At 32.3% G+C, this 12,923-nt stretch overlaps 1 protein-coding gene across 3 annotated transcripts in view; it reads left to right on the top strand.

Moving 5' to 3' along the window:
- The window catches only part of LOC127714611 (leucine-rich repeat-containing protein 74A-like), a 34,456-nt gene extending 25,237 nt beyond the window's left edge, over window positions 1-9,219 (top strand). For 2 of the 3 annotated variants that reach the window (XM_052220681.1, XM_052220680.1), the window contains exons 8-13: window positions 778-863; window positions 2,727-2,921; window positions 3,633-3,728; window positions 4,656-4,919; window positions 5,982-6,067; window positions 8,971-9,219. In XM_052220681.1, coding sequence (XP_052076641.1) covers window positions 778-863; window positions 2,727-2,921; window positions 3,633-3,728; window positions 4,656-4,919; window positions 5,982-6,067; window positions 8,971-9,103 — 860 coding nt within the window. In that variant the 3' untranslated portion in view covers window positions 9,104-9,219. Of the gene's footprint in view, window positions 1-777; window positions 864-2,726; window positions 2,922-3,632; window positions 3,729-4,655; window positions 4,920-5,981; window positions 6,068-6,477; window positions 6,498-8,970 lie in introns of all 3 variants that reach the window. The other variant, XM_052220682.1, reaches the window with a different exon arrangement.
- Window positions 9,220-12,923: the final 3,704 nt, after the last annotated feature.

Raw genomic sequence — 12,923 nt, 5'->3', positions numbered from 1 at the left:
TTGAACCTAAATAGACGTGTAATATCAAGTAAATGGGACAGCCAACCTAAAAATCCAACCCACCACATACATGTAGAAGGCCTTCTGAACGTTACATAACAATATCAAATGATTTAAACCCTTTGAAATCACTAAAGGATGTTCTTAGGTGAGGAATTTGTGTCAGATTTTCGGACTACTTGGGTTTTTGCTTCAATACAGGGTAAAATATGTTGCCCCATAACACCATTTTTCTTTTCATTTAAGACTTTAATAGCTCATAAAAAATCATTTAAAAAATGTAAGCAGTTTCTAGATTTCTTTTCTTTCGATTTGAGACCCAAATAATACCAATGCAAATACAAGGTAAAAACCGAGTCAGCCTTATCCCGCCATTTAAAAAAACCCCCAAAGACATCGGAAAGGAGCTCCATAAGCTATCAATGTGTTTAGCTTATTTTGTTCCTTAACTAATGCTTATTCGACTTATAGCATCAATTTTAAATTCTAGATTTTTTTTAATTTCACCTTAGTACATCCTTATTGCATTATGTATTCGTTTACGGTCTTATGGTGCAAAATTGTGTTATAAATGTTAAGAAACAATTACAAATCAGTTTGTTTATTAGTGATATTGCTTATATATTGTGCTTTGCCAAAGATTTCGAAAATCTTCAAAATTCTACATTTCAGCGGGAAAACTTTTTGACTAATTATTACGTGAAAATGGCAAATGATTGCAACTAGACTCGTTGGTAGTTTTTCACTCTACATAATCATCTTTTAATTTTTTTTCAGCAACTAACGATACCTTAAGAATTTTAGATTTGAGTTGGAATCATCTTCGAGGTAAAGGTGCCATGGCCATAGTAGCAGCATTACAGGTAATTTTTAATATCATAATTATTCTGCATAGGAAATACGCTCAATTGTTGTAGCCGTTAAAACTTTGTGAACATAACGACGTTGCGCACGATGTTGGTACCAATTCCATTTTGCTATAGATTAGCATAAAAATAAATACGTAGACTGGTCAGTTCGATAAAATATGGTGATTTCTGGTTGAATTCATTACATTAGACTTGAACATAAAGAAAAAAAGGAACCGAAATTAAAAATACCAGGAATTATAACACTTAATTATCCCATTTTTACGCAAAAACGTAATGTCCAACGTTACATTTGTTATGCAAAAGATCAGAGGTCCTTTTCTTTCCTACGGTATTTTTTCTCCGATCATCGTAAAACTTCACAAGAGTGTTGCTATTGTTATAGTTATTCGCGTGTTAAAGCAAAATCAATATCACTGAAACCGTAATCCGGAAAATATTATTTTTGAAAACGGTCTGAAAAATGTCCAAGCATATGCATGCATGGTAAGTATATTTCGGGTTTGCGCATTTATACCGTGAAATTGAAAAAGCTGAGAGGAAAAATATTTATTATATTTTGAAAGTTTTTTTTATTTTTCTCCTGGTTCGTGATAATTTTTTGCCGGAAACCATGCGTATAGTTTCTATTGCAATGACTTCAAAAAGTATAGCCATCGTGTCCCAACGAAAAAAAACGCTGTATTTTCTTTAAAATTGAGGTTTTAACCACCTGTCTATCAAATAAGCATAGTTAGATCATAGAAAATAAACTCGGCGGTAAAAGTTTTTCTGTTTTTGTTTTTAAACAATATAGACTATAAGTGTTTAATATTTTTTCGTTAGGCAACAAGGTTTTTAGATCGTTTGAAAAAGTATAGCCGTTTTGTCCCAACGTTCGCAAAACGTAATTGATGTCATGCTCTGGTTATTAATTTTATATCGTAATTATTTGTTTCCAGTTTAATTCCAATGAAATTAACAATACCTGTATAAGTTACAATACAACCAATCTACGAGAAAGGAATAGTTTAAGTTTAAATTCAAATGTTGACCAAGTGAGATTGATATAAAAAAAATATCGGGATCTTAGTTTTTTTTTATAGCATATTTGTTAATAAAATGAAATAGAGAAAAACCATTGCTGGCAGTTATACATGTAACAAACAAAGGATATGCATAATGCCACAAAAATACGGAAATGTGAAAAACATCGGGAAATGATAAAATATAGAAAGGAAACGGAAACGGAAATAAATGCAACAAAAGGAGTACGTATAAATATGAAAAAAAATAGGAGAATATAAATTCAAAATATATTTTATATTAAAAATAAGTCTGTGTAAATTTGGGATTCGAGATTGTAAATTCTGCCGAAAGGAAAATTATCAATTATGGCCTGGAAAGACTGACAACTTCTGTAAATGAATATAATGTAAAAACAAATATCTATACGACCACTTTGAGTTTTATTTGTAAAACTACGCATTTTCAAACAAACCGAAATCGGTTACCAAATTCACAACAGTAAATTGACCTCATCAATTATATGCTTGAACGCCTGAAACGTTCTTTGAAATCGTCGAAATCGCCTTATTTTGAGGAACGTAGTGTAACGCTAAGTAGTACCAACATCGTGCGCAACGTCAAGTTCGTAAATCATCAAATATAATAAAATGCATTTAACTATCGGTTATTACACATGTTACAGTGCTAAATGATATCATAAACGTCATGGGTTTCATTTTAGAAATTTAACCTTTTACCTTTTGTTTTATTTCGTTTGTGACATGTTTGAGTATTCCTATTCTGGCATTGTTTATTTTCGTTAAACCTTCGGATACAAATTTTATATTCGGAAGCTCTCTTATATTTCAGAAAAATATTGGTCTACGCAAACTAGATATTTCATGGAATGGTTATGGCAAAGATGAATGTTTTATTCTGAGTCATGCACTGCAAGAAAATACAACACTAAAGGAACTTGATATATCCAATAACCGACTGAACAAGGAAGCCATAAAACACCTTTTAGATGGAATACAAAATGGAGACGGTCTGGAAACTCTACGTGTAAGATGTTTCATCATTTTAATAATTGGAAACAAACCCGGATTTTACATGTGCATTTTAATAGCTACATCTAAGCAAAAAGCAACTGTCAAAAATTTGCTGTTTAATTCATTCAAGAACATAAAATATTATGCTATAATGTATCATTAGCTAAAGACACCAATTCAAAAAATTTCATGACTTTCGATAGTCTCATTATATTATGATAGAGTGTAATACAACCCCAGTTCCCTATGCACGGTTGATATTCACAATTAACAATATAAATGTTTTTTTTTGTGAAAACAACAGATCATTCCAGAAAGTACTTTTGGCTTATAGCCAGTGCTTCAGAATTGGCACAAAAATACGGATATGTATCTTTATGAAATTTGTTGTTATAAAACTTTAAAAATCGGTTTAAATTAACGAATATTTATGTCCATCATGCAAAACTCATTGTCCTAATTTGGTTATACTTTTGGTCCACTTTGCATTATTAGCTCTTTTTATTGTAAGGTTTTGAATTTACAATTTTTTCGACCTTGAGCATTACTTAAATATAATACTTTTTGAAATGCACATCTGATACCGCCAATGGTACTCTAAATAGTAGAAATCTTCAGTATCAACTTATCTAAAATTATCAAATCAAATAAGGTATAATCATAAAAGGAAATGTCCGGTCATTGTTACAGTAATCATTTGTTTGATTATCATTTTCACTTACAGATACGAGGTAACCCTGTTTCACCGGAACTAGCACTAGCTATAGTAAAAGTAATACAAGAGTCCGAGAATTTCCGGATACAGCAGTTGGACATGGGGGTTAGTATTGTAATGTTTATTGGTCGTTATGGTTACAAACAAGAAGAGCCTTGTTGTATCAATACATGTTTCACGCAGAAGGAAGCGTTGTGTCGATTTAGACGTTTGGCGGGAAAGTCAGTGGTTGGGTCCAAGGGTATGGGGGTGTTTGAGAGGGATTCTTGTGTTCAGTATGGGAACATTTAGAGAACACCCTATCCAGAAAATATTGTATTCGCCCTGGGGTATATAAGCGGGTGAGGAATACAAATCGGGTTCTGTCGATATTCCTATTAAAAAGACCAGTGTACAAGAGTAAGCACGTTACATAGCTGTAAGTGATATAGTCGAGGACAACTTGTATTGGGGACAACTTGTACTGGGTACAAGTTGGTCTAACATAGGAAGTTGGCAGAGCAGACTGTCCCATACGGAGGACGGACTGCAATAACCCGAACTGTCTGATAGTGACAGACTGTCCCACTCGGAGGACAGCTGTACCAGCACACACTGTCTGGATAGACAAACTGTACCAGCCACACTGTCTTGAAGTGACAGACCGTCCCATCTGGAGGACAGGCTGTAAGATTGTACAATACTTGTATATATATGAGTTCATCGTTACTTTATATCGGCAAAGAGCCCGTGTGTATATTTTAGTTCATTGTGTATAACATAGATAGTTAATAGTATTGCCGTATTATTTATGGACAGCTTGAATCCAAGTATTTACTGGAACGAATCGTTTGAGATATAAACGCCTGGTTACACGTTACAGTATAATAAAAGAACAAAGTAATTTGAAAGATTCATTCAATTTTTTTATATAGTTGTTTGTTAATCTTTGAGTTTGTTTCACATTCCATCAAAACTAAAATCATTTTAAACAAATATCTATTTATCAATTAAAATTTAAATTAAAATTTTTATATTAATTTTTATTTGTAGGACATAGACGTCAACGAAGACTTTGTGTCCGTTGTTGATGATATAACAATGTACAGGCCCTTTGAAGTATTATATTCAAATGTGTTAAAACATGGCGGCTTACAAAAACGTGAAGTGGAAGGCATAGACTATAATGTGAACATGGTTGACGAACTTTTCAAATATATGCATGAAAATAATTACCGAGTGATAGATCTAATGAAATGGCTGGACAAAGATGGCAGCATGAGTGTCAGTAGGGAAGAGTTTAAACAAGGGATGAAAGTAAGTTTGCACCTAACAACTTTCATTGCTTATCTATTTTATTTCTCCTACTCTTCACCCTCGAACAAAATCTTACAAACTGCCACCCTCCATCCCGCCTCCCCCCCCAAAAAAAAAACAACAACACCAACAACTAAAAAAAAAACAAAATCCAACAAAACAAACAGTGATAAAAATAGTTCAAAATTGTTTTTTTCTATTTTATTCTTGATGAATAACATGGAAATATTTCTTTATGAGATTGTTTACGGGTTTAAAAAATATGTTCAGTGTTAAAACGTAAGTAAATCGGTTTAGTGATACTTTCAGTGTTTCCCTTTGTTATATCAGCACTTATGATCGATGTGTGTATCACGTTCTCATCGCCCCACCATTAAAAGATATTTTTGTCAAAATGCGCATGTGGTGTTTAAAATTTGCCATAATACGCTATTAGTATATCTGAAACAGTACCAGAGAAATTAGGATGAAATCAAACGTAGAGGTGAAATAAATATTAAAAATAGCACATTCTTTGTGAACATGATGCAAATATAAATCAAATCGTTTGTTTAAACTTAGATATGTCATTTTCAGCTTTAAACGTTGCATGATTTATCACTAAAAAAATAAGCCATGTCTTCGTAAAAATTAATTACAAAATTGTAAAAATAAAACAAAATGCAAGTGGGAAATATTGTGGTTAGTGCAGTATAAATACTGACGAGTCAGAAATCGCACTAATAATATCTGTGTCATTTGGTCTCTTGTGGAAAGTTGTCTCATTGGCAATCATACCACATCTTCTTATTTTTATATTATGAGTTCCTAGAGTCATATAGTCCGAACTATGCGTTTTAATGTCACAAATGGAAAATTTACAAACTGTGCTTACAAATTCGTTTTTAGAGTAACATAGTAGGAACTATGCGTTTTAATGCGACAAAGGGAAAATATACTATCTGTACTTCGTGCAACACATCAAACACATATACAAACAATACACACATACACACATATGTATACTTACTGTGGGGTAACATGATTACACAATCAAATTTCGAATAATTTCTCATTTTGTAGACAGCACAGTTTCCATTGACAGAATTTCAGCTAGACAAAATGGTAGACGAACTAGACATGGATGGTGATGGCGAAGTTGATTTCTCGTAAGAATTAATCACAAATGCATATATGATTTGTTTCCCTTTAAACACTGTCAGAAATCAAAAACTGACAGCCTTAACATTAAGCCACATAATGGAAAAAATTACATGTTCTCATTTTCATCAAAATGTTTATTTTGAAAGCCCGTACCACATTTGTTCATTTTAATGTGTATAAAATAAATGTACAGCGAAAATCAGTATGCAATGAATCTGGTTCTTTACATAGACAGGTGGAAGCAGACTCCATTTCAATACTTTTTTTTCTCACTAAAGATCACTAAACACCACACAGTTCAAGTTGCGCAGGAGATTCACATTGTCTGGTGACGAACAATAAAAAAAACTATTAAACTATTTGAGATTTTGCAATAACTTTAAATCTTAATGTTTGCTATCATTCTAATTCTCAGAAAATTAGAAAAGATGTTTGGTAGGTATTTAGATTATTCATGTGCTTGGTATCAAATGTAGAAGCTAGATCTTGCTTATCCATTTTAGTGGTGACAGTTAAAACAGTAACCGAATGAGTGTAATGCTACACAAATGCTATTTATGAATTTAGGTATGGTCGTTTCATTTTATTCATATTCATGATATTTGACACCTAAAAGTCACCCAATTTACAAAGAAGAATGATTGGTAACGCCCTGGGATTGACCCTAATAAATAAGTCCTTTTTTAGGATGTAACGTGCAGTGGCGTATCACGTTGTGGGTCAAAGTGATGCATATATTTTAGGGAACATTGCATATATATAGTTACATCTACTTCATTTTAACTTTGGTTGATAGTTGTCTCATACCTCATCTCCTTATTTTTATATGAAATTAAACGATTTTTGTTGCCTAAATTAACTGCAAATAGTCCAAAACAAAAATACTTTAAAGTTATTTGATTTGAATTGCATTAATGAATATCAAAGGTAAATCGAACGTTTCTAAAAAAATAAATGTACACGTCATACGAGTTGTTTGTTATGACAAAATACCTGTTTTGTTGACACATGCGCTGTATACATTGTATGTCCTATTCCAAAGACAAATTAAGTCGAAACTGAACAAATTTTAATTTTTGAAATATCGTCATAAAGGAACAACGAATACACTGATTTTCTAGCCTGTTATATTTCTAATCTAGTCATTAATTTTGCTATGATACAGTATGACAATGGACATTACGTTTTAGCTAGAAACACTAGTAAGTGAATTTTGATTTCAGACTATTGGTTAATGTTTGACTTTCAGGAAATATGTAGACTTTTCGACTGCGGTATATTCAGTACTGTCAAGACAATTCATCCGTAGTCAATAAAGATCTGTAAAGTCGTGATTCAGATTTTTCAGTAGTAAACATGGCTAAATTGACTGCAAGACAAATGTCTGAACATTACAAAAATTACAACAAAAAGATTCTAAATTTATCTTAACTCTTTTTAGGTTCTGGCTTAACAGATTGTGTTGATATCAAAATGTCCATACGCGTTCAAGACTGAAATGAATTTGCTAATGGTATAGACCAAATTTTTACTTAGTTGCTACCATTAAAATTATACATTCAAGTTATATTTTATAACTGCATACTTATAACAGTGGACTTGGAATTTACTGCAATTTCAGACACTACTTGCCGATATTTATTATTGCAAACACTATGCAAGATTAGTTTTGTAATAATCAAAATGTTAATTCCGACACAATTATTTGCTATTATACATTTTACACAAAAAAAAATGTATTTACTTAATTTGCTTAAATGAACAAAATTACTTTTCTTTTTAGTTTTGTAATTGATCAGTACCTTGAGTGTGTAGGTTCAAAATAAATAAATATATTTTAGGGAGAAACAAGATCATAATTCATTTTATTTGCATTTTTTAAATAAACAATTTATTACCGTTATTTTTGAAATGTGGCAAAATGGTAAGTATAAGCATTAAAATGTAAACAAAATAGCACAGAAAATGTAATGATCAGAATCAACGTCTAGTTTTTTGTTTCATTTAATAATGTACATTTACAGAGCCTTTTCGGTACATCGGTACTGATATCATTTATAAAAAACCTTTCTAAAATTTTCTGTTTATAAATTTCTAAATTGATAGGAAACTAAAGGTTCAACTCCCTCTGACAAAGTTCACCTTACATCGATTTGGCTATTATGTTCAGGTCCTATTTGGTCATATAGTTCTTCACCTTTTCGATTCTTTTCCATTGGCTTTCCTGATAAAGGTAAATCCAGAAAAGTAGTTCGAATGTTTTTGACAGCAATTGGTTGCTACCACTGCTGGTGGAAAATTAATCCCCGAGTGTATCATTAGTAAGTTACTTCGATACTAACATAATTTATGATAATTATAAACCTTTCTTAAATTGTCCGTTTATGAAATAAGCAATAGTTGCCAAAAAAAAAAAAACCACCAAAGGTTTTATCTTCACCAGGGATAGTTGACGTTACATGGATTTGGCTATTCTCGTAATGTCTTTTAAGGATCTGTTCCTATACATCCTTGGTCTTCAAAAACTTGACATGGAACGTTCCTGATTACGTATCAAGAAAAGCGCGTCGGAAGCCGAAACACTATAAAGTGTTGTCTTCATTTTGTAATTTAATTTAGATGTCTCCGATTATGTGAATCCAAAGAAAGGGATTGATATTGATTTTTTTTCTTAAATATGACAACATTGCGTAAATTAAACTTGGTTTTGCAATTTTAATCGAAAAATATGAAAATCAAGAAAAATTAGCCTCGGAAATAGAGTTAGCCTTGTTGTTTCTGAAAATAAAACCACACTTTGTATTTGACATCTTTATAGGATCTGATGGTCTGAGAATAGAATTGCAACACACTTTAATTCGACATCTTTATAGTAATGATTTTTATTTCCACGCATTATTCTTTACAGAGAACTACTTGCAGGCGAAAGGATATTCAGGCGGAGAATGAGAAGACGATTAGAAAGAGAAAAAGCAAATGCCAAACGTAGAGCAGAATTCAAAAGAACAAAAGTACTTTTGACAATAGGAGAACATTCATGAATTCACATAGTAGTATCATTTGACCATTGACTGTGACAATTTATACGCATTATAATAATCATAACCATTGTCTTTCATGACGTGTTTGTTGATTAAACTACAACTATAATAGATTTCGTCATTGTCTTCGCCTACACTTCCCATTTGAATTTAAACTAAAATTTAAAAAACATTGAATGCAAGGTTTTCATTTATTTCTCAAAGTTATCATATGAAATATTCTTATGATCAACGAAAGGTTTTTGTATTTTATGGGAATGGCCACGGGACCATCTATAATATTTGCCACACTTTTCCTTATCATTTCTGAAAGATTCATGGCAAAAGTCATCTGGGCTAGTAATGTTGTATGCTTAGAAGTTTATCGAGCAACTAATATACGAGGATTGTTTTATTCAGGACATACACATGTTATAGAAATACAGGTGTTAAAATTTCGTATGTATAAGAAGATGTGGTGTCAGTGCCAATGATACACCTCTTCATCCAAGTCACAATATGCAAAATTACCCCATTATAAGTCAAAGTACGGCCTTCAACACAGATCCTTGGCTCACACAGAAAACACCAAACAATACAAACAACCAAGACTTCTTCATTGTTTGAAGAATTTTGTATATCCCCACAACTTTCATTTTGATAAAATGCTGTCTGAGCTTCCTATATAATTTGCAATTACTTGGTTTTTTACTTTCTGTTCAATATCTAAGGAAACAATGAATGAGTTTGAATACAATTGAATGTTTACAATTTCAATGGTTAATAAAAGTTATATGCATAACAAAACCATGGCCAATTTTATTAAACTGAAATCATAAGAAAAAACAAAGAGTATATAAGAAGGCTGCAGGCGAAAAACATTGGAAGAAAAACACAAGACAGCAAACATGCCAAACAAGACAAACAAACACAATTTCGTAAGACACAGTGCATAACACTAAGATAGAATTACATTTTACTAACTATAACCTGGGTCGACCTTCGGTACCAAGCTAGAATACTTCATGTAATTAAGTAAATATGCAGTGATTTCGACGACACCACATGCGCGGTAATTTATATTTTGTTGCGTTAAGTTCAGGCATTTTAGAGTTGTTCGGTTTAAAATGACCGTTGCAGTAGTAAAACTTGTTACTAGAGATAAAAGCAAGGGATATTAAACATGCAAACAAAAAAAACACATGGCCAAAAATAAAAAGACAAACAGACAAATAATAGTACAGATGACACAACATAGAAAACCAAAGACTAAGCAACACGAACCCCACCAAAAATTGGGGGTGATCTCAGGTGCTCCGGAAGGGTAAGCAGATCATGCTCCACATGTGGCACCCGTCGTGTTGCTTATGTTATTACAAATCCGGTAAATAGTCTAATTCGGTAAGTCATATTCGTGAAAAGGGAGGGTATTGTAGTTACGACATAAGGAACATATCCGATATCATCTGTGAAACGGTTATTCCATAACGGTCAACCAACTCGTGATGGCGTCCGTAAAATTTACGAAGGGATGACTTCAACTTCACCATTTGGAACTCTTGGTTTAATAGCTTCCTTGTGAGCAGCAATCCTCTATCAAGGAAATTATGATAGGAAACACAAGCCCGGGAATATCGTATCGATTGGGATATATATACTCCGTATGTAGGCGCAGCTGGAATGTTGCTACATAGAAATGGAAAGTTCACAATTGGGAAGCTAAAATCATCTCTTTTGTCGTAAAGTTTTGTTTTCAACCGACCCTCATTGTCAATTTTTAGATGTAAGTCAAGATATGACGCAGACTTAACTGTATCTGTAGTATCCTTTATCTCTAGTTCGATGGGATAGATTCGTTCAACATAGTCACCAAATTTTGTATTATTTAGTGAGAGAACATCATATATATAGCGGAACGTAGAGTTAAAGGATATAGATAACTATGCACCTGACAACGATGACAACACATATATTTTAACAGCATAGGCCTTTTAAAATGAGCAAAACCCATACCACATATTAAACTATAAAAGGCTTCGAGACCATAATCTAAAAAGTGGAAATCAAAGGAAACAGTTTGCTTGTTTCGTGCTTTCTTCTTTTAAAGACCCTGTATGAAATATTCCACTAACAAATTAAGGAACAAGTTGAAAAAATGTCCTTCTAGATACCATGTCAATTCAGTAAATGATTTGTTACAATTGGTGTGTGTCTTACATACTGTGACGTGACCCTATTCAGCGTTGTTATGTTTTATTTTATCAAAGTTGGATCACATCTTTTTTTAGTTTAGAGAGAGGAACCTTTTTGCAAAGACCAGAGGACACTCGAATGGAGAGACTTATATAAAACGTTCTCAAACAGCTGTTTACAATATCCATAACTGATTCAGATCACTCGTATAGCTTGTACTTTCACTGTAACTGAAGCTTGGTTTAAATAAAAACAAGATGAGCGTATATAAGATAAAGGTTCTTGGATAATTTGGTTAACCGGTCAACATTATTGGTAAATAATTTTGTAAATTAACTCATCATAGATACCAGGATTTAAGTTTTGTATGCCAGACTCGCGTTTCGGTTACAAAAGACGAGCCAATGCCACTCAAATCGAAAAAAAAAATAAAGTACGAAGAGTAAAGACGACTCAAAGTGTTGACATATGTTTGATAAAATTTTATGCGACTGTCATACAAGTGAGAGGTTTAGCTAGCTATAAAACCAGTTTTAATTCGCCATTTGCTACATAAGAAAATGTCTGTACCAAGTCAGGAATATGACAGTTGCTATCCATTCGTTTGATGTGTTTGAGCTTTTGATTTTGCCATTTGATTAGGGACTTTCCGTTTTGAATTTTCCTCAGAGTTCAGTATTTTTGTGATTTATTTTTTGTCAATTTCAGCTGAGGTAAAAAGTAAGATCACAAAAAAAATACTGAACTCCGAGAAAAATAGTGGATTAAACCTGGTTTATTGCTAGCTAAACATCTCACTTGTATGACAGTTGCATAAAATTTCAATATATTTACAACGATGTGTGAACAAAACAAACAGACATAATATGTAAACATGTCAAAAATTAAGAGTTAAGTTTGTATTTAGGAATTCAGCAGTGAGGCAATGACATTTGTAGATTTTTGGTTTGTTTCTAGCTATTCATTTTATGATAATTGACTAGATATTTCTATTCAATGATATACGAAGTCAACTTATATACCGTGGCTTTAATTCTAGAATTATAGGCAGCATGTCAGTTGAAATTATTCTAGAGGATATTGAATCATACCGTTAAAACTATTTAGAATATTCTAAGAAGTAATGATTCAAAGTAAAATTTACCAATTTTACATAAGCAGATCAGCATTTTGACTATTGATGTTCCTAGAGTGATGCTTTCGGCAAAGGAAGTTGACATAGTCGTAGCAACAGCATTACATGTTGGACTTTAGGTTAAATCGGATTCATGTCAAAAGTAAAACCTCCAAGGCTATTTTCGCAGGATTATATCGAATAAATTATTTTACTACGATAGCATAACACTGTTAAAATCCTCCTATATGCACTTATATATTCATACGGATCAGTCATGAAAGAAGACTCCAGCTGTCGAGACTTCATTCATTCACAAGAAAGGTTGCTTTGCTTGAACACACTTGGTCACTTTATAGGCAATTTAGAGTTTGACAAAACATAGGTCATAGGCTGTATCATTTGATATTCATATATTTTGTACAATTTGTTAGTAACACATCTTTAAGAGATTAAAAATGATTAAATAAACATCCAAAAATAAAAAAAATTAAATATGATCGACGGCAGATAAAAATAAAAAAAGGACATACA

Source organism: Mytilus californianus, unplaced genomic scaffold (assembly GCF_021869535.1).
Source record: "Mytilus californianus isolate M0D057914Y unplaced genomic scaffold, xbMytCali1.0.p SCAF_9, whole genome shotgun sequence".
Lineage (NCBI taxonomy): Eukaryota > Metazoa > Mollusca > Bivalvia > Mytilida > Mytilidae > Mytilus > Mytilus californianus.
Note: the sequence above shows the minus strand (reverse complement) of the source record. Positions and strands in the feature narration are given on the sequence as shown.